General features: G+C 37.9%; 1 protein-coding gene across 2 annotated transcripts in view; it reads right to left on the bottom strand.

The window, feature by feature from the left end:
* APLF (aprataxin and PNKP like factor) overlaps positions 1–24,251 on the bottom strand; it is a 178,552-nt gene that overhangs the window by 10,430 nt on the left and 143,871 nt on the right. For both annotated transcript variants that reach the window (XM_075203933.1, XM_075203934.1), the window contains one exon: positions 7–53. In XM_075203933.1, the coding sequence (XP_075060034.1) occupies positions 7–53 (47 nt within the window). The remainder of the gene's footprint in view (positions 1–6; positions 54–24,251) is intronic.

The following is a 24,251-nucleotide window of genomic DNA, read 5'->3' as shown; positions in this document are numbered from 1 at the left end:
TGTTACCTGGTGGTTTTGTGTGCTTGTATTCTAGCTTGTGCTGTGGATTTTTCCTGAAAAAGAAAATAACAGATATTTATACATTACAATACATTGACAAACAAAGTGGACTGTGAAGACAACTACACCGATCTGCCACAACATTAATACCACTAACAGATGAAGTCAATAACACTGATTATCTAGTTACAATGGCACCTGTCAAGGGGTGAGATATATAGGCAACAAGTGAACAGTGGCAACAAGTGAACAGCCAGTTCCTGAAGTTGATGTGTTGGAAGCAGGAAAAATGAGCAAGTGTAAGGATATGAACGACTTTGACAAAGGCAGAATTGTGATGTCTAGACGACTGGGTGGTCTCACGGCAGGTCTTGTGAGGTGTTCCTGGTATGAAGTGGTTAGTAACTACCAAAAGTGATCTAAGGAAGGACAACAGGTGAACTGACAATAGGGTCATTGGAGGCTCATTAATGCGCGTGGGGAACAAAGGCTAGCCCACCTAGTCTAATCTCACAGAAGAGCTACCTCCGCATTCATGTGGATGTTACTTTGACACTTACCACCTACCTAAACATTGTTGCAGACCAAAGTACACCCCTTCTTGGCAATGGTATTGCGGTGGCCTCTTTCAGCAGGATAATGCGCCCTGCCACACTGCAAAAATTGTTCAGGAATGGTTTGAGGAACATGAGAGTTAAAGCTGTTGACTTGACCTCCAAATTCTCAAAGGATCTGCTGCTAACATCCTGGTGCCAGACACCACAGAACACCTTCAGAGGTCTTGCGGAGTCCATGCCTTGAAGGGTCAGAGCAGTTTTGGGGGCACAAGTGAGACCTACACTATATTAGGCAGATGGTTTTAATGTTGTGGCTGATCGGTGTATACCACACAGCTATTGACACTTTCACAATGAAACTATAGAGTATAGTTTTGGAAACTAAAATAAATACTTCCATTTATGTTTCTTAAAAACAAACAAAAAAACAATGTTTCAGTGGAAAAGGTTATCTTAAAAACAACAATAGTGGTGCTTGATCAATTGTGTCCTTGGGGACACAAAAGGAGTGTTAAAATAAATGCTTTATCAACTGTAAAAGTATGATTTAAGATTATGCTATAGCACACAACACAGTAGTTTCAAGTGAAGTATTAAAGTGGACATCAAACAACTGAGTATGTCAGAAGATGCACAATTCCTCAAGCCAACTTTAAGGTGTGCTTCTACTAACAAACAGAGGTGGCCAATGCTACTGTGGGATACAGTGCAATAAAACAAAATCAAATTATTAACCACCAAGAACACGAACATGTCATATCTCTCAACTATCCTAATTTTAGTAGACTGCCCCAAAGTCAAGTGGGTGTGGTTAGGGCATATTTTGGGTGAATTGGTGCACGATCTGCATGGTTCGGACATTGTGCTTATTTTGCGTTGATAAAATGTTTTAAAGTACAACACAGAATTTCACTATAATGGTCTAACCATGTTTACTGAAAACACACGTATAAATCATAACTTTAAAATAATGAATTTATTTACAATTACAACATGTTCTTTGTGAATTCTCGTGAATGTTTCTTCAGCCCAAAAAATGACTATCACTGTTGTGTGTTCAGACGCCTCAGAATACTGAAACTCAATAATGATTTTCCCTTCATTTAGTAATTTCCAGTGTCTTATTATTATGGTTTTGTTCTTGGTTTTTTTTTTAATCAGTACTGGCTATGTGCATTTATTAGCCAAGACTGACATTTTATTTCTACAAAGAACTGAGGGTGGTACAAGTATTGGTCCAGTGCTTTAATATATATAGTTTACATTGTGGATGAAATTTGTAGCTCTATGACCTTCTAATTGGGATGAAAACATGTTGGCCACTAAATTAGCATGAAATCAGAAGCGTATAAATCCATATAAAAAATAAAGCAGAACTAACTTTATACTTCGAAACCTTGGGACATTTATGAAAACGGTTGTAAAGGAAGTCGGTGATGTTGCTCACAGCATATGGTTGTTCTTATTTTCTAAATTATACTAAAAAATGTGTTTTTTTTTTCACAAAGCATATCCAAGCAGTTTGCGTTTTAATAAGCACATTTATTGGTTGGAGTTGTGCTGAATTAGTACCATGACTACAAAACGCCTACAGAAAGGTCAGGTTGCTTTTCAAATTGTAAGATATCACAAAATATCAAATTAATGTGTACTATATAATAAAAAATAAATCACCGTGTAGGCAGTGGAAGTGTATTTTAGAGTGAGTGTCATGACCTCCGGTCATGGTACGTCGGCACTGCATGCCTAATATTATTATTAATATTATAATAATAAATAATAATAATAATAAAAGTCACCAAATAGTGATGGATCTTGTGGCTAAAAAGCAGTGTTACCCATAGGACCTTCAGTGCATTTAGTGTCATTACTGTATACCAAGTCTAATAATTAGCAATGGAAAACAGAACCTCAATGCATATAATGCAAAAAACAAAACAATATTGATTACAAGTTATATATTCTTCTTATCTTTTATACACAGGTTCAAGAGATGCCCAGCAGTGCCAGCAGGAGACATGCAGTGCTGGTGGATCATGTCTGGTTGAGGCAGCCTGCCACCGCAACAAAAATGCTAACACCAGTCGAAAACACGTTTTTACATTAACATTTATTCATTTTTATGTACTTTGTTATTAAAAGCTGTTGTTGTGTTGTACATCTGACTGATTTTTTCTTTACATATATTAGTACATCATTACATTTACAGCTGCTGTGTCAGTAGGTATGTTTCTGTTAGCTACTGTATAAAGTACAATAGATAATTCCTAATGAGAGCTATGCAGCTACCATCATCCCTTAGTGTATGCCAAAGGCACTGTTACTGTACTTTTTTTTCAGTTGACTAATTGAATGATTTAACAAGAGGATATCTAAGACATGAGGGAAGGTCCAAAATAAATTGCAAATTCCCAGGGTGCATGCATGCAGAAGGTTTTCATGGATTCTGTGGCTTACCACTTTACGCAGCCATTGTTAGTGGTAAAAATAAATCTTCCCGTCACTGGTAGTGCAGCTTTAAATTGAGAATATGCACCTTCATTTTACCTCTATTTAGTTGTTCTACAACTGAATGATAAACATACAGTAAGTCTGCCACATGGAAAAAAGCACACAGTGGAGGCAGCTATATTGTGCTTGCATAGTAGCGTATCTCACCGATGCCACAGATATCTAATGATTGTTTAAGCTGCACTTATGAATATTGGTTCAACGCACAAAATGGCTACCTATGCCATGACCAGTTGAGAATATAACCATTGTAGCCATTTTTTATACACATCCATTACATGCTTAAACCCAAAATCCAACTGCTGCATGAAGGTAATTACTTTGCATGTTTTAGGCCTACAAATCAAAAGTGAAAGGTTGGGAGTGCATATACTTTGAGAACTTTCACAGATAAGACTGAGAAGTTGCCAATGGCATCTCAATTAGTACTGCACAACATGCGTTGGGAAAGATTGCGGAGATACAAAGTGTACTGGTGACCTAAAAAAAGTTTCTTGCAGATTTGCACTTTTATAGCTGGCATATGTCCCTAAATTCCAGTCCCATATAGACTTTCATCCAACTAAAATCATTTTATGTTTTATATGTGTAGTTAATTAAAAACAACAAACAGGGGGCATGGCTTTGCAGTCAAAGGGAAAGGACACATAGCAGCACAGCTCCTACCTGCAATATCAATTATCCACTGACATCAGGGATCTTCCATCCCCAATATAGTCTATACACACTTCTGTGTCATCCGAAATGTGTTGCGCACTGTGGTGGCTAGGATTTCACCTCCAGCTTGCAAGAACATTCTTGGTCTACTTCACCCAGCTGCCGAGTAGCTTTAATCCCGGCGGGGGTGGCAGAACCGATTGACAAAGCTGCATTGCTGGGTGGGAAGATGCGCCCTCCTACTAAATTTCAACTGGAATAGCAGCAGGTTCAGGACTCCCCCACGGCTCTGGCAGCAAGCTTGCCAGAAAGAGTTGCTTTACTAGGTGAGGGTGCCCTTTGACTGAAGGACCCTGTATTGCCCAGATAAAGGATACAGATTGAAGGATTCTGAATTCGGTGGTGGGGTGCTGATTGGAGGAACAAGGGGCTAGGCGGTGGAGTGATGATTCTGTTAATGGGATTCACATGAGAAGCCAATGGGGGCATGGCAGCACTAGCAGTTTCACCAGGCGGTTGACAGGGCCGACGGAGGATGGATAGGATGCTGGTTTTGCATTGTGAGTTGGATGCTTGCGCTAGAGGGTCTGTGGCGTGGGAGTGACTGGGAGTGGCATCAAAGTAGGCTCCAGCAGCGAATGATAAATATGAAAACTTCTGTGCCACATAGCTGCAATTTAATGTCTCTCTTCCAAGGCACCACTGTGTGAAGAACAACATGGTGAGGCAGGCCAAGCAATACTGGATGGTTTTTCCCTTTTGTTTATTTTATAACTTCCACATTTGGTTCTACTCTCAGTTATGTGCTGGGAAGTATTAAGCAATTATGATTAACATTTGCAATAGCCTTCAGATTTCATTTCAAGTTTGAGATGTAACACAAGAAATGTTTTTATGGATCTGGACTCTTGGAATATACTTACCACAGTTGTTGTCATGTAGTCCTACAAGCGCCAGCATACACAGGTAACTAATGACAGTCAGGGAATTTGTAGTTCAACACATTAAACTAATGATTTATTAACTGCAACTTAATTTCCAACCTCAGGTGACCAGGAGGGTTGGGAAGAGTCCCAGTAATATTCATCATGGAGCTTGCTATTCTTAGGAAGGGGAACTTCATTTTTTGCAGGCCCGATTACTCTAGGTTCTGACAAGAATGGGGTTGGCTCACATTATGAGCAGGAAGATCATGCTATGGGTCTCCCACTAATAATGTGGCCAGTTGAGACTGGCATAGGCAGGTGCTACTTACTGCTTTGCAGGGGGACCCTGCATTAGTATTTTCCAACCCAGGCTATAAACAGTAATGCTGGTTACTCATTTAGATGGGGGGCAAGTTATAAATTTAATTTTTTTATTTTCAATGGGTAATAACTTTCGCAATTCAGTAAGAGTCACTCAAGTTACTACTGCTGCTAAAATATGCAGAACATTAATGCAGGTTTAGACAGATTATAGTATCACAATGCAAAGTATATATAGAAATGGTGTGACTCGTTAACATCTTGATGCGCCGAGCGTCATGTTAGCACTTGCTATATCTATATATGGTTGTTGGATTATGTATTTTTTATTTCAATTTTTGCTTTTAAGTGTAGTCTTTACGTTGGTGATTTGATAGCAAGCAATTGCTGAAAATATTTTTGCAGATACTTCTTTTCTGATGTTTTTTAATTCTAGGAAATAAGTAATTAACAGTGAAATATAACAAAGAAATAATAATAGCAGTCTTCAGTAAAATGGTCAATTGAAGTACTGTGGAGTGCCATCTGCTTGTCAAATGTAATTGTAAATGTGTTATAAACAACATTGTACTTCTTTCCAGGAGTGGATCACAGACATATGTCATTATCATTTCATTGAAAATCTATTCCATGCCTCAACTACCATTTGAAAACCGTATCATTTCTTAAGAATATTCTAATTTATTTGGCTACAGAAAATATTCTTTTGTCCTAGTTCCCTCCATTCTTGGAAATATGCTCATTAAATTAAAAATCAAATTAGCAAACAATAAAAAGAATACAAACCCAAACTACAGCATCAGGCAACACCAAAATAGATATAGTACCATCGTCATCATCCTCATATCGTCATTTATAAGGCGCCATAAAATTCTGCAGCAACGTACAGCCGGTATACCAAATCATATGAAAAACAAATCATACACACAAAACAGGACAAGGACATAGAAGGCTGAAGGAAAAGGTGCAGACATGAGACAGAGGGTAGAGAGGGCCCTGATCATGAGAGCTTACAATCTAAAGAAAATACTAACATCAGCTGCTTCCATGTGCTTGGCATAATCAAGCAAAATAAAATGTTTGAGGTTCAAGCACCTTTTCACTAGAGATGAGCGCACTCGGATTTCGTGAATCCGAGCCCACCCGAACCTTGCGGATCCGAGTCGAATCCGAGATAGATCGGGGTATTGGCGCCAAATGCAAAAATGAAAACGAGGCTCCGAGTCATAATCCCGCTGTCGGATCTCGCGATACTCGGAACCTATAAATTTCCCGCTAGTCGCCGCCATCTTCACTCGGGCATTGATCAGGGTAGAGGGAGGGTGTGTTAGGTTAGGTGGTCCTCTGTCCTGCTAGATCTCGTGCTGTGCTGTGCTGTGTTTAGTGCTGTGCTGTGTTCTGCAGTATCAGTCCAGTGGTGCTGTGTCCTGTGCTCTGTCCTGCTGAGTTCAGTAGTGCTGCTGGGTCCTGTGCTGTGTCCTGTTCAGTCCAGTGGTGCGGTGTCCTGTGCTCTGTGCTTCTAAGGGCATAGTTATTTCCCCATTATTCCCAAGTTTTTAAAAAATAAAAAAAAAGTTATAAAAAAAATTAAAATAAAAAAATTAAAAAAAAAAGTAATTATAACCAAATTTGCAAAACCAATCTAGCAGTATAAGTCCATTGGTACTGCAATATTACCAAGTTCACACATTCTGCAGTATCTTGTGCTACATATAATGGAGACCAAAAATTTGGAGGATAAAGTAGGGAAAGATCAAGACCCACTTCCTCCTCATGCTGAAGCTGCTGCCACTAGTCATGACATAGACGATGAAATGCAATCAACATCGTCTGCCAAGGCCGATGCCCAATCTCCTAGTAGAGGGCATGTAAAATCAAAAAAGCCCAAGTTCAGTAAAAGTAGCAAAAAGAGAAACTTAAAATCATCTGAGGAGAAACGTAAAGTTGCCAATATGCAATTTACGACACGCAGTGGCAAGGAACGGATTAGGCCCTGGCCCGTGTTCATGACTAGTGGTTCAGCTTCACACAACGATCTAAGCCCTCCTCCTCCCCCCCCCTACAAAAAATTTAAGAGAGTTATGCTGTCAGCAACAACACAGCAAACAACTCTGCCTTCTAAAGAGAAATTATCACAAATCCCCAAGGCGAGTCCAAGGGTGTTGTTGGTTGCGAAGCCTGACCTTTCATCACTGTACGGGAAGAGGTGGCTCCTTCCACCATTTGCAGCACGCCCTCTGCATATGCTGGAAGGATCACCCGCAGTCCAGTTACAGATTTGGCTAATGAAGGTGTCAATGTTGTACACCGGGAGGAGGATATTGATGTAGCTGGTTTTAGACGTCCATCCGGTGTCCGCCATCTGTTTTGTTTAATTGAGCCCAGTTGAATTTTTTTAAAATTATATTGTGGCCCCGGTACCAAATTGGGTACCGGGGCCACTCCACTACGCAGTCAAGATACTTGTTTGGTGGAATTCAGATCAATTTTTTTTTTTTTATATTGTGGGGACCAACTATGTTTAGATTAGTACGCCAAAGTTCCCTGAGTGCAAATGTGGTTGAAGACCGTAACAGTTAACATGTATGTTGGTTTTTTGGAAGTCCATCCGGTGTCCGCCATCTGTTTTGTGGAAATGAGACCAGTTGAAGGTTTTTTTAATTATATTGTGGGGACCACTCCACTACGCAGTCCAGGTACATTTATTGGTGCGAATCATACAAGTTGATGGTTTTCTTATTATATATATTGTGGTGACCCACTCCTCTACGCAGTCCAGATACATTTATTGCTGCGAATCATACAAGTTCAGGGTTTTTAATATATATTGTGGTGACCCACTCCTCTACGCAGTCCAGGTACATTTATTGGAGCGAATCATACAAGTTGATGGTTTTCTTATTATATATATTGTGGTGACCCACTCCTCTACGCAGTCCAGATACATTTATTGCTGCGAATCATACAAGTTGATGGTTTTCTTATTATATATATTGTGGTGACCCACTCCTCTACGCAGTCCAGATAAATTTATTGCTGCGAATCATACAAGTTCAGGGTTTTTAATATATATTATTGTGGTGACCCACTCCTCTACGCAGTCCAGGTACATTTATTGGTGCGAATCATACAAGTTCAGGGTTTTTAATATATATTGTGGTGAACCACTCCTCTACGCAGTCCAGGTACTTTATTCGGTGCGCTTCATACCAGTTGATGGTTTTCTTATTATATTGTGGGGACCACTCCACTACGCAGTCCAGAAAGATACCTCGTTGCAACGTTTTGGACTAATAACTATATTTTGAGGTGTTCAGAATACACTGTAAATTAGTGGAAATGCTTGTTATTGAATGTTATTGAGGTTAATAATAGCGTAGGAGTGAAAATAAGCCGAAAAACTTGATTTTTAAACTTTTTATGTTTTTTTCAAAAAAAATCCGAATCCAAAACCTTAAATCCGAACCGAGACCTTTCGTCAAGTGTTTTGCAAGACAAATCCGAACCCCAAAAATAATGAAAATACGGATCCAAAACACAAAACACGAGACCTCAAAAGTCGCCGGTGCACATCCCTACTTTTCACATTTTATTGTATAAAAGCAGTACCTTCAATATGCAGATAATTAAAATAAATAGACTTTCACTAATGTAATGTAGGATTGACTTTTTCTCTCTAAATAGTAGTGAATTATCTCTGTGAATGTAACAATTACTACAATTCCATACAGAGAACTATCCAGCAAAACTTGCAACAAGAATAAAGTGATCTGATTCTGTCCAAACCCTTTACACACCAATAAAAAACAGAATAATTGAATAATTCATGAGAGTTTCATAATGAATGTTGTAATTTAATAAATCTGGTAAGTTCTAATGCATCCACCTGCTTAATGTTGGTTTAATCATATAACATTAACCTACCATTTCCTAAATAACCATACCTCTTTGTACAAATGTAAAAAGCACAATATAATATAAATGACATTGCTGGAAAAGAAAGTATGATACAGTTTTGAATGTTCGGTTACTTATTTTATGTCTTCATCAAATGTTTTTTGGTACAGGGTCATTCTATTGCAAATGATGAAACATTTGGAGCGTTATAATTTAGTTTCACTGCATTTTAGTTATTTTAATATGAGAACTGCGGATAAACAAAAGTAAAGCAAAGGTAAATCATGACTTTTGAAATCCCTGAAATTTTCTTACATTTAAAGGAAGAAAGATCTATAAATGAACTTTGAACAATTATATATATATATATATATATATATATATATATATATATATATATATATATATATATATATATATATATATATATATATTATACACACACACATATTCATACCGTATATACACGAGTATAAGCCGACCCGAATATAAGCCGAGGACCGCAGAAAACTGGGATAACTCATTGACTCGAGTATAAGCCGAGGGGGGGGGCTTTTTCAGCAGAAAAAATGTGCTGAAAACTCGGCTTATACACGAGTATATATGGTGTATATATATATATATATATATATATATATATATATATATATATATATATATATATATATATATATATGAAAACAGGGATACTCTGCACTCTCACATAATGAATGCTATATCAAGTACTGTTCTATATTAAAAACAGGGAATGTTAGTTCCACATATTGCAATATATATATATATATATATATATATATATATATACACACACACACACACACACACACATATATATATATATACACCCACATTATATTGATAAATGTATTTGGCCACACCTTTTAATTATTGAATTGAGGTGTTTCAGTCAGACCCGTTGCCAGAGGTGTATAAAATCAAGCACCTAGCCATGCAGTCTCTATTTGCAAAATGGGTTGTTCTGAAAAGCTCAGTGACTTCAAGCGTGGTACTGTGATAGGACAGGACTAACTCCATATTAAGTAAATGTATTTGAATACAATGTCATAATCCGCTTACTGGTTGACATTATTTTTTTCTTATGATCTTACAACAAGAGTTAGCTTACCACTATAAATAACAACGCATAGACTTGTTTTGGCAAAATGAAAGGTCAAGAACTTATTGAACGATAAATTTATTAAAAAGAGGTGGCAAATATAATCAGACCAATCAGCCCCATGCCACACCCGTAAGGTGTAAATCTACCCCATTTGGCTCATTAGCCGAGGCCCGCCCGCCTAAGCAGAGCCCCATAACTTTAAAAGGTTATTCTCACTAAATGTCCAGTCCAATACGCCACTCGAATGTGTCCTAATGGCCGCTGATTGGACTGCTTTCCACAGCTAGGTTCCCAAAATCCCAGGAACCTAATCCCGCCACCAAACTGACCTCTCAAAGCCAAACAAGCTAACTAAAAATCTGCTGTAAAAAATAAGACATCCCCATCTCCGACAAGTGTACCCAACTGGTCTATAGAATTGCAGGAAACGGGCCTTAATTGCCGTATAAATTATAATTTCGCCCCCTACCTCTAAGAATATTTTCTTAACTGCCCTGTTAACTTTTCCGCGGGCCTTCTCAATACGAGCCGATTTATCAGCTCCCCTTCAATGAAATCGCACTAGGATGTCCGACCAAATGAGGTGAAATGCTGGCCAGTGTAATTTAATTGCGCCCACATCCGATTTGATACTATCAATGAGGTCCAAATCTTTCAACTTACCCAAATCATTCGCCCCTAGATGAATTATGAGAACTCCTGGGCGGCCATATTTAACCTCACTATCCGAAAAATCTTTAAGAGAGACGGCCAGAGTAGGCTCCTAAAACCTAACCACCTGACTGAATTTACACAGGGAAAATTGCTTAAGTCCCTAGGAGGACCACTTTTACTCGCCCAAAACACAAATGAATGGCCAACCAGCCAAATCGTTTTTGCCATCCCGCTGTGAACTTGTAACATGGAGTGAAATATACATAAAACAACCACCATCACAAGACATATAGTAACAAAGAAAAATGGCACAAACCAAGAAGCGTGAAATGCAGGGTGACCCATACGGAGGTAAAACAGGAAACCCTGGGGTTCCACCAGCCAATCAGGCCCCCGGGGACAATAATTGGGAACAATTCTAACAACAAGAGATTCTTCGTTAGACCCTCCTGCCGCCAAGAACGGGGCCACGATGCGACACACCACTCCCGGTCCAAGTAAGATCCAAACCCAGAAGAGCCGGCAGCATCAGTAAAAAGTTGAAGCTCAAACATTATTGGCGGGAAAAGGAGTCCACAAACAAACCCCATTCAAATTTACCAGAAACATGCGCCACATAGCCAAAGCATCCCTAATTTCCCTGGAGAGCCTTACAAAATGACAGGTCTTCGTTACCCCAGCTGTAGCCCTCTCCAGTTTACGACAAAAAACCCTACCCATCGGGATAACACGACAAGCGAAATTAAGAAGACCAAGCAGTGATGGAACTTGCTTTAAATACACCTTATTCGCACCATGAAACAAAATCAAAAACACCCCGTAACTTAGCCACTTTCTCAATTGGTAGCCTACAACACCCCGCCTGAGTGTCAATCTCAATACCAAGGTACAACAATTTCACAGTAGGGCCCTCAGACTTGTCCGCCACAACAGGCACCCCATGACCCTAAACAATGATTGGGCGGAAAACAACAAATCCTGGCATACCGTGGAACCACTTGGACCAGTAAACAGAAAATCATCCAGATAATGGGCCACAACCTGATGCCTAGAATCGGTGACAATGCACCAATGAAAACCACTAAAACATTTGTCCACATAATAACTGGCCGGTAATCGAAACCCCATATATCTAAAACAAGATGGATCCAATGGCAGAAGTCTAAATGTTGACTCGATATCAAGCTTTGCCAGCAACGCGCCAGCCCCGCAATGCTGCACTATCAACAAAAGCATCCTCAAAGGATTGATACACCACAGAGCATTCAGATACTGCAATTGCATTATTCACAGACATTCCATGCGAGTGTGACAAATGTTGGATCAGCCTAAATTTGCCTACTTCCTTCTACAGCACTACGCCCACAGGTGAAAGAATCAGGTCTCGAATAGGAGAGAAGGAAAAGGGGCCACACATTCTACCCAATGACACCTCCTTATCAACTTTCTCCTGCACAATTAATGTCATCTCCATAGCAGATTTAAAATTTCTTGGTGAACCAGCATGCACTACCCACTGACTGGCGATTTAAACCCATTAACGAAGCCATCCCACAAATTTTTTTAGGTCGTCCTATTAGGGTACCAACCCAACCATTTACCTAACTCCAAAAAAGTAATAGGTGAAAAGACCTCAACAAGCAGGAGCCCCTGCGGTGGGTCTATAGGTGATAAATGGGCTGCCCCTCCTAATGCAATTTCTCCTAGGATGTCCTCCTCCGCACTTGGCACAGGCATGCTTAAACCTACAGGCAAAACATCTGCCACAAAAGGACAGCCCATATCTATTGGGGAGTTGCCTCTGCCTCATCACACTTACATCATGCACTCTGGTTCTAGGCTGCTTCACTTTAAGCAACACATCCTTACAACCAAGATTCATCACCAGCAACCCATCCTGCTTTCTGCTAAATACTTCGTCATAACGCCTCCCCATGTTACCTCTAGAGCGAGTGTACATCCCTTGAGTCAAGTAAATTTATTTTATAACATTCCTATGCTCCTCCGGCCTGCTCTCTAGGTAACATGCTGCAAACACCAGGATGCCCTCCAACCAATTTGAAAAACTCCAATATGCTTTGTCACTGATACCAGAGCGTGACCTCGCTGCTGCAAAAGCGTCCTTTGCCTTGCTAGTGATAGTAAACAAATCCACAAATTGTCCTGTGCGCATCTTACCACGCACCTTGCGCCTAATGTCCCTCAGGATGGCTGTATTAGAACAGAGCAGCACATCATCACCCGCTATTCTGCAAAGGGAGCCGTCACCTGCAACCCTGGCCCGGCTACGGGCACCGATCAACTTCCTCTCCAGCTGCCTTAATAACCTTGTGTCCTTACATCTGGACCTAGCGGGAACCTCACTCCCAGAGGAAGAAGAGCCTGACTCTGAGCTAACACCGGAAACAATGCTGGTATGCTCACCAGTTGCAGCCAACCCTCTGTGTCCATCACTGGCCACTTGTGACGATGGCCCCGTTGCGGAAGTGGATCAGGCTGGCTTCCGCATAAGAAGCATGCCTGGACCCGCGTCTCAATGCCATATGCGTGGCCAATCCTGCAGAGGAGGAAACAGAAAGAGAGCTCCCTGGACCAGGAGCCGCGGTTCCTGCAACAAATGGCAGTACCGAATTATGCTCTAACAAACTGGGCTCAGCAACTGCAATCGGACCTGATTGCTGAACCGTACTAACTAAATTTGAAGCAACCGTGCAAAAAGTCACTCGAGTACCCGCCAGGGAGGACGCATGACCCTGCCCTGTTTCAGGACCACCAGTCACCAACTGCATGGCGCGAGTTCCCAATGGCACTGAAGGGGTTAACACAGAAGCCTGCGTGTATTCAGACCCCCTTAAAACTAAAGAAACTGTAGCTATAGAAGGAGCATTTGTGGTTAATGACTGATTACAGTGACAGGTAGGGACAGTAAAATATGGGCCATAAGCAGAGAGGGGGGGATAGCAAGAAGGAATACGAAAAGGTTGGCTTGGAAATGGGTTAGGAAAAGGGGGGGGCTTTGGCTATGAGCAACCAGCCGGAACTAATGCTCTGCCAGGGAAAAGAGGGTTTGTTAGAATGACGGGTAAGACTTGTGGCTAGGGGAAAGGGGGAAAAAAGAAAGAAATCTCCAGAGGTACAAGAGGAAGTTAACTGTTCTTCCTGACCTTATAATCCTTCCCCAAGGATATCCCCCTCCCCACTGCTCACCCCTGATTGGCTAACTCTCGGCCCCTTCCACCTTGCTAATTTAACTCTTGCTATACACAATACTTTTCTCTTTCCATGCAACTTCAGCATTTATGTTACTTTGGGCCAATTCCAGCCCTCTGTCATCCTTACAGTCTCTGTTGGTGTAATGGTCAAGCGTCCGAATACTTTTGTCCATATAGTGTATATATAGCTAATCATATTACATAATGCTGTACAGAGCATATAGTCATTCACAACCGTCTCTGCCCCACAAGAGCTTACAATCTAAATTAATATACAACAGAAATTTCATATATTTATAAATTCATGATTTTGATTTTGTTTTGTAACTGATGCAACAAGGTCATGGAATGAGCCTACAATAACATATTTTACAATTATATTATTTTCTAACACCTTTCCACGTTACTTAATTCAAAGCCTAATTCCTCAACATGGAACAGTCACATACCACCTTACTTGCCAGTTTATATCTTGCTTTGTTTATAACATTATGTAAACTAACTTATACCAGTAACTGATCCTAGTCCTAATTCACTACTAATGTTTTGTTAATTTACTAGCAACATATATTATTTTATAATAAACATCAAATTAAATATTTACATAGATGAGGACAATCAGAACTATACTTCTAGAGTTGTTAATTAGCCAAGTGGGAATATTTTCAAGTGACTTTTAAGACAGTGGACATTTTTTGAAATTATTGGGACCTCTTATATGATTATGTTTTAGAAGAGGAAGCACCAGTAGTTATTCCATTAAAAAATTCAGCCATATGATTGTCTGCACAGTGCTAACCAAAAAAAAGGGATTCTGAGCAAGTTGGTATGAATAGGAAATACATAGTAACAATTACACAGGAACAATCAATTGTTAACATGTCTAGTGACATTTGAAAATAATACATTTAATATCCTGAAGGACTAAAAATTGATGACGGATGAAAAAATATAATCTGTTTGGGAACGGAGAAGGATTTACGCTGTCAGTTTTCAGTCAAGTTATTGCTGTCAAAAAGTCTGCAACAAATGGCAGCTGGCATTTATACATTTCTAAAAAAGGATACATGGTTCAAACATGAATTTGTTTTCTTTTGGTTTTTATTATAATAATTTCAGAAAGTTAGCTGCATGGTAGAAGTGATTGGTTAACTGGCAGGGTTTAAGTTTTTCTATTTGGTGGTATGTGTATCAGGAACAGCAACATTGCTTGATCTTTTATGCCCAAGAGTTTCATTGATGGATTACGAATAGGAGGCAAGGACAGAAATCACATAAAGCGAACAATGGTCCTGTGGCCGGAAGCAGGTCTCTAATGAAAGCAAAAGGGTACAGTTGCAATGGGTTAAGAGACAGAACCACTTTCTACAGGATGGTTGAAAAAAAAAAAAAACCCCATTGCTTATTCTGACAAATCCTGGTTCCTACTGTTTAATGCTGAACATAATAAAGAGAAAGACCCTTGAGAACATGGATCTATCCTCATTCCTGTATTGTTTTCGATCAGGATGTCTTCAAGGCAGGGACTAGTCATCTCTGAATGTGCTTTTATATCAAGATGACGTTCCATTGTTAGACACGTTATGACATTGTTCAGGAACATCACTTCATGTGATGACAGTTTAAGCCTCCAGCTCTAAATCCAATCAGTCATCTGTGGGGTGCGACGGAATGAGGTAGCCAGAGAAGACAAACGTCACTAACTAACTTGCAACAAGAATGGGACACACTGGATTTGACATAGGCCACTTTGACACCTTACCGAGTCCATGCCTTGACTAATTCAGTGTGTTCTATAAGCAAATGGTGAAGGGACTTGCTAATAGGTAAATGTATCTAATAAAGTGGATACTCAAAATCCACAACAAAAAAGTGCATTTGTTTGAAGGAGAAATTGAATAGAGGGGCCTAGCTGATTTAAAAAAAAAAAAAAAACCAAACACACAAAAAAACCAAATCTGTCATTTTCGCTCCTAGAAGCCATGATTCTTTGTCCTGTATGCTAGCATGACAGCAAAACAACATTTAACAATTGGCAAAAACTTAAAACTGAATTGTGCACATACTGCATCCCATTCCCTGGTTAATAAACGAATAATCTGCAATAGATTGGTTCTGAAAGGTTATTGGCACAGGGCTATGAGGTTCTGCATGGTAACCATTTATAGGTCATTACAATTCCCAAAACAAAGCAGCTCTACTTGAGCTCTTGGTAAATTGACACATTAGTTTCAATATCATCATAGAGGCTTGATTTATTTTAATGTTATTATGCGAGTCTAATTGCTTTTGAGGATTTGTAATTTTGCTAACTAGATGAACTAACTTAGTCAACACACTGGGAACATGCATAATAATAATGCAATGATGTTGTAAGTTTGGTGCCATTCTGTGTTTAAATTTTCACACGTAACAGAAAACTATAATGTTTTGCTTGAAGAAATGCAGAGATCTGAGACTTAGTTTGCAACAATGCAGTAAAAAAAATAAAAAAACTGAACAGCATTCTGTGATGTAGATGTCTGCATGCTTATATGCATTAATTTGCTTCTATATGAATGGCTGATTAATAACCACTGAATATGTGTATATGTGTATGTGTATATTGTTTCTTCTCTTCACTCGTTGTGTGCTGGCCTCTTCTATCCCAAGTTTTTCTGTATACTGAACCCTCTGCCCTGCACCAACAAGTCCCCAGGACTAAAGTAAGCGGGTGCTGCTGACACACATTTATATATATATTTATTGATTACAAACTGCACCACCGTATATTGAATTTATGATCCAGTGCTAGTAACTTTTACTACGCACTGCTTATAGGTAATCATTACCTCTGGCATTGTTTGGCATAGGTGATACATAAACTACTGATAATACTGATGAATATGGAACCCGGGCTGCATTTTGTGACACTAATGTAAACTAGGATTTTATTTAATGATACTTAGGTGAATATTCAATTAGGATATTCGCGGAAGCATGGGTCCCGGTACCGCAATATTGTGAATTTCCATGCGCATCCCAGAAATCCACGATGTTGTGGTACCGTAATGACACTTAACACGCGCAGCCACGCGTAATCACGGGCGAGAATCCTAATTGAATATGCCCCTGAATCTTTGTCATTTCATATGGACACCGAATGAAATTTATAGAGATCTCCTGCAATTACACCTCCACGTCTTTCTTTATTTTAGTACCACAAAGAAAAAAATAATACCCAGAGGGTTTCATATAAAAAAAAAACAAAAAACAGCTGACTCTTGTATAAAAAAACAAAAATGGTGCCAAATTTTAAACTAATGCTCTCTGGACTTTTTTGTTGGTGGTTGAAAAGTTAAAATTGATCTATATTTAGTCAGACAAGAGATTAACACATTGGGACAGGCGCATCAGGAACCTCTGAAGCCAGACTCAGAGCTTATTTGATTTCTAAACTTGAAACTACTGTTAATAGTTTTAAGGATGTACTTTACTGACCTGGAGAGTCAATCTCAAACCTCACTCAGTAATTCTGATACAACAGATCATTCTACCCAAAATAAAGCTACTTTTATTGTAGTGTATATAATACACACCATGTTTAAAGGAAAAATGGCACTGCACATCACCCCAAAAACACCATACCAAATGAAGTTTGGAGGTGGGAACGTCATGGTGTGGGGCTGCTTTTCTGCACACGGTACTGGCATACTGCATATAATTCAAGGAAAGATGAATGGAAAAATGTACCGAGACTTGATAACAATCTGCTGCCATCTACCAGGATGCTGAAGATGAAACAAGGGTGGATATTTCAGCAAGACAATGATCCCAAACACACAGCCAAAGACACTCTCAATTGGTTTCAGAGAAAGAAAATAAAGCTGCTAGAATGGTCCAGCCAATCACCTGACTTGAATCAACTTGAAAATCTATGGTAAGAACTAAAGATCAGAGTTCATAGAAGAAGCCCACGGAACCGTCAAGATTTGAAGACTATTTGTGTTGAAGAATGGGGCAAAATCACACCTGAGCAATGCGTGCGATTGGTTTCTCCATACAGGAGGCATCTTGAAGCTGTCATTACCAACAAAGGCTTTTGTACAAATTATTAAATACACTTCAGGAAGCTTGCTCAATACGTTTCCCTGTGTCATTTCACATTGTTACACAAAACTTAATTTATGGACATCTACAGTTTGATTTTCTTTGCATGTGTGGATTGCAAGAGTTGTTGCTGACATTTGGTGTAAGTTTCATTACAATAGCCATATTAAATATATATTTAGAGAGAAAAATGTTGATGTGTTCAATACTTATTTCACCCGGAGAGTGTTTGTGTGTGTATTATATATATATTATTATAAGGGCACAGTGAACACACAAATCTGTGAATTAGCAGCTCCACCATTTTGTGAGTGACAGCAATCTCACTACATGATAGTGCTGAATCTGCAGCTAACCACAGGATGTGATGGCATACCATGTCTGTATTGCGCAAGGAAAGCGTTCATTAAGGTTTCTGCCTTAATCGTCGTAATTTCATTGCTTTTTGGAGTTTGAATTCAAGAGATCCAATATCTTTCTTACGCTTTAGATGGTGTGAAAGGAACCTTAATCGGACATGTTAAACCGTAAGGTTTTTTGTCTATGGAATATATATTATAGATACATACATATATATATATATATATATATATATATATATATATATATATATATATATATATATATATATATATATATATAGCTATTTATATATAGCATCCATTGCAAAGCGAGAAAACAGAAATTCTGTAAAACACATACCAACAGACAGCCAAAACTATCAATATAACACAAATACTAAAATTAAAAGAATTCTACATGTCTATGATTAATTTAAAAAAATGTTTTAGGTTGTTTGTGCCCACTATACAAATCTACTTATTTTACCACTTGCATCCTTTAAATCCGTAAATTGTAGACTGCTATAAAATAAATTGCTGTAGTTCTCTTATAAACCAACTTTGCCTTGAGGAAAACATGTTTGCACTTGATTTAATATAAGTGACATTAAGCTGTTTTGATGCATTTAAGGGAACAAATGTTGGCTTGTGCTCCACACAAATGTATCTTGTATTTGAATGTGTGTGTGTGTGTGTGTGTGTGTGTGAAGAAGTATTGAATATGAAACCTTGGTGCTTTAAAATGTCATGGTAATTTCTGTACCCCTAAAAATTAGCAACATTCAATAAAAACGGTTTCAGCAAAAAATAAATAAAAAAATGTCATGTTAACAATTAAAAAAAAGGGGTTTCTCCTGGCATGTGAGATAGCTTATCTAGATACGGAATGTGTGGCTCCCAATAAGTACACTGATTATGATGATCTGCCCAATAAGATATTTATTTTGCATATTGTGGAGTGGAACTGGTGGGACAGAGCAGTTTCTGGGCAAAGTGGCAACAGTATAGATATGACTTGTTGGATGAGTAAAACCACTTTGGACCAGAAGGATGAGATGTTTGGACAAGAAGATTTGGAAGACATCTCCCTATGATTCACAGTTCTGCCAAGACATCATAGTCACTGGTGAAACATTTTATGTAGTATCAACTATACCTCAAGTCATAGCAGTGTTAATTATAAATGTAAAAGTTGCATTACCCTATTTGTACACAATATAATGTAATGAAGTGTTATATACATTTAAACACATTACTGTGTTGATCCTTGGTGAGTGCTGCAATATTCATTTATTTATAGTAATAGTTGGACATTTTATTCTTTCAAGTCCTATTCTTAGGAGTCCCTTCCATTTTATGATTTATATTAAAGTCATAAATGAGGATAAATAACAGTGTTTTAGAATGAAAATAGTAAAATAAAAATTAATAATAGTCTTAATGTGTTAGAAGGCAGAACTTTAAAGTGATTTTTTTTTTACTGTATCCACCATGGACATTTGTAGTCAGACCCGCAATTCACAAAATTAGGACAGACCATTTCTAGCAGCAGTTCCCAAAATAAGAATGTAAGTGTGCATCAATACATGCGCTTGATAAGACTCATATTTGTGCACATATTAAAGCTCTATCTGCCTGCATGTTTTTATTTTTCACTAATTATCTTTAATATCTGAATTCTGCTCTGAGCTACCCAGGGGTTATCATTCCAGCTGGTAAATCCATTCTAAAGCTGGGTACACACCTATGCAATCTTACTTCAGATGCAATTTCTGTAACAATTTCACCAACGACTGAAAGTCCCGATGAGCATGCTGATTCACGCGTACAAATCTACACAATTTACCTTCAGATCTGTGACCTTCCTCTCTCATAACCATCTTCTGAAAAGATTCTGTGTACACTGTACAGAAGTCTGCCTACACTGCTGGTCGCGAGTGCATACACACTTTTACATTTGCCAGAGATTGTTCCATTGTTGATTGTGATTTTTAGGAAGTTTAGAAAACAAAATCAACAGATGCGCTATGTTTTGGTACAATAAAACACGAGCGTGGGAGCTTACACACTTTTGCAATATCTGAACAAACAGTTGTGACTCGTGTGACCTGCATGATAATTGCATAGGTGTGTACCCACCTTAACAATGTGCAAAGGAGATTTGGGTTACTGGAATAAGTTTACACATAGTTAACAGTCCAGTTCCGTGTTTGGCTCTTTTTATAGATAGTAGTGCAGACCAAAGCTATCCCTCCAGGTTAGAAAAAGCAGGAAAGTACAAAGGCAATATAACTTGTTCTATAGCTAAAATATTCTTATCTAAATATGAAGTTTACATTCCAGCAGCATTGTTTTTCTCATCAAACCTCTATGAAAAAGACATACTGTAAGTGCATGACCTGAACCTCAGAGTCTTCATACTTTTAGAATGGGCTTTGATCTTTTATCAAAAAGTTCAGTCATCACAATAGAAGGAACTCATATAATTGAAATAACAGTGATAATGAGCATAGGTAAGATATAATAGAAGAATTCTTGTAAGCAAAGTCCACAGACAACAGGTGACCCAGTTCCTCAATGGGAAGTTATGTTACGGCAAAGGTGGAGCAGATCATTAGCAGAGATGAGAACACATAAGAACGTAGATCAGGTCAGGTTATAGCCAATCTGTGGAGATAATTAGTTCCTACTTTGTGAGGGACAGTAAAATATATATAAATATATATATATATATATATATACACACACACATACATACATACATACACACACATTTTGATAACCTATGAATAAGAGAACAGTCTGCTCAGAGATGAGAACATAACAAGGGGACCTATCCAAGTGCGTAATTATAGCCATAGCAGTCCATAAGACTGGTAGGGGCACAGTAGCACAGTGGAAAAAAAATGTGTCTTAAAGTACGTACTTATAATGGCTTCATATCAAATTTGACAGATGATTTGAAAAATAATGGGGATAAAATTCAGACTAATGTGATATTGCATTTGCACTAGGGATGGAAAAGATACCACATTGGGGACCCCAGCATCAAAATTTTGCTGTAGGACCGAGATAACTCTAGCTATGCCCCTGTTGTATCTTAGACTTTCTAAATCTTTGATGGCACATAAAATAGATACTGTTTGCAGTTGTCACATTTACCTTTAATTTTAACCAATACAAATGTGTTGATTTATGTTTTGAACACTTTTTCTTTTCAAGGAATAAAACAAGATAATAAAATTGTATATGAGTTTGAAGGATATCCTAGTTAAAAATGTATAGAACATCAAATTGAGCCAGTTTACTGTTATGGGGATATACATATTTTGTTGGTGGGACCATGGTCTTTTCCACATGATCTATGCATGCTTCAAAGTATATTGGCTTTTGAAAACATTTTTGTAGGTTTATAATAATCAATAACCTTAAAGAAGGCAAGATATTTTTGAGGTAGTTCTATCCATAAATAATATTTTTGAAATAATTAAAATGTTGCTTCAGGTTCAAAGGCATTCAAAATCTAGCTTTTCCAGATGATAAGTATTGATAGGTGAGATTTTAGTTTGATGAGAGAGAAAAGACTATTTAAAAGCTTTAAATTTTTTTCATGTTTTGTTTTTCTTTTTGCCTTTTGTGGTTACAAAGTACACATCTTCTGAGCATGATTTTGATTGCTTCACTCTTGTCTTCTACGGCATGGTGGAGTATTAGCAGATTTATCACAATTTTATAAATATGATTTTTTTTTTCCTCTCTTCCTTTTCATACCATCTCAACTAGAATAATAACATATATTGTATTATATATGGTAATAACATGCTAACTGTATCTGGAAATATATTAGAAAGCAGCAGTATTTAAGTACCGTCAAATTGGAAATGTCAGGCTGATCATGATATCAGCATTATAGTGATTGAAACAGTGAATACTTTCAAAATTAAGATGATAAAATAATTACATGCGAATAGATTTGGATTGGGAACATTTTATGCTTCTGTGTTTTTCTTTTTAACTGTGAATGTGAATTGTATTGTCTTCTATATCGGTTGGTACTTTTTTTTTTTTTTTTTTGCAAAACATAGGACAGAATAGACAGAAAGTAACACCTGTTTATAAAACCATGTTGTTTACAAATTGACCTGCAAAGGGAAATACAGATTTTCCATGTGGTGATATCAAAACGTAAAAGGAAAATTGCATTTTCTGTCAAGCTTCCGGTTTTTAAATAATATCAATCACCTAGACACAGTTAATACAGCCATGGTGTAGGATGAACCAATATTTATGCAGTCTACAAACTGTATAAACGTGATTGTTTTACATGCTAATAAGAAGCTAAAAAACTTAAAAAGAAAAAAGACCCACTAGCAAGTCAAAAGGTCTGACTTGCATGAATACTTCAGAGAGTCGCCGAATACACATTCCCACAGAACAACAACAAAAAACCAAAACAAGCCACTTCCCCACATCACAAAACACCAAAGGCTTGGTAAACACAGGATCATTTTATCAGATATATACATCAGAAATAAGGTATTTCCTTTAGCAAGGGTAAACAGAAAAAACAAATTTTCTACCCTGGTCTCAGAGATAACGATTTCCTATCTCACAATATACACAATATCAAAATAGAAGTGCATTGGCAATTTATATAAATCAGCAGCCTGCGCTATTTGCTTTAAATACATTTATACCAAAAGTCATTTAATAGTGATCCAGTCACTCACCTATATTGAAAACATACGACTAAAATAACACCTAAATTAATACTACTATGAAAACAAATTCAACAGCAAAAATAGCTCCAAAGACATTTGTAAAACTCCAATTTATGTCTAGAGAGGCTGTCTTCCTGTGTCTATTGAAAACTCCTTCTCTATGTCTACTCTCCCCCTCTTAATTACTAAATTTAGAATAAATATAAAAGTGCCACAAAGTAAGAAAAAAAATCTACAAATTCAGGCCATTACTATACACATGGTCTGATTCACGAGGTCCAGCAACAGTTTTAAATCAATGATTTTTTAAACTACTGAGCAGGCAAACTTGAAGAGTTTTATTGTGAAATCCTAATTTACTAGCCCTGAACATTGTGTGCATCTGCCATGGGCTGACAAGATGCTGAACTACAGAGTAAACATTGCGAGTATTGTGTGTGCTAATCAAGAACAATTTAATTTGACCAGAAACAGATACTGATGTAACATCTCATGTGTATTCAGTGGTTACAAAAAAAACAACCACAAGAATAATATTGGCAGAAGGGTTTACAAGCAAACTGCAAAGAAATTCTTACAATTTCATAGGGTCTTTCTATCATTTCATGAAGTATAGTTACTTTGCTCATATTTTAAACATTATGAAAATTACAACAATGTTGTCTGAAGAGCTGATGTGCTGAATAAACTGCTGTTTTTTTCTAATTCCCAGGAAACCATCATAATACAGTTAAGTCTATGTCCAAATTAACTTGTTTTATACTGAGCTAAGGTCCATTTTTATAGAAGAATAGAGGATATATATATATATATATATTTACACCAATCCCTATTGAGAAATACTAATAAAGTGTACATGGGCAACTCACCCGGCCAAATGACAGGGAAGGGACAGGAGAATACATGACATACTCTACTTTCTTCCATCATCCACTTTTGCAAAAGAACCATGTGAACCGTACCAATATCTCCCCATAGAGGCTATACATGTCTCACCTTCCCACTTGTCAACAAATGAAGAGGAGGCGGATTAAAAGATGCCTGTGTGTAAACCCTTATAACAGATACGAGAAAAAACACGCCTGCCCATACAGGAAAATGCTAATACATTTTTGAAGCTCCTTTCCCACTCCTCCATCTTTATTCACTCTACTTTGAAAGGTAAAAAACATATCTAAAAACCCTTAACAGTTTGGGAAACATGATGCAGCAGTCCACACTTTGCACTGTCTCAGTATCACATAG

Source organism: Mixophyes fleayi, chromosome 3, assembly GCF_038048845.1.
Source record: "Mixophyes fleayi isolate aMixFle1 chromosome 3, aMixFle1.hap1, whole genome shotgun sequence".
NCBI lineage: Eukaryota > Metazoa > Chordata > Amphibia > Anura > Limnodynastidae > Mixophyes > Mixophyes fleayi.
This window is presented reverse-complemented; position numbering and strand designations above follow the sequence as displayed.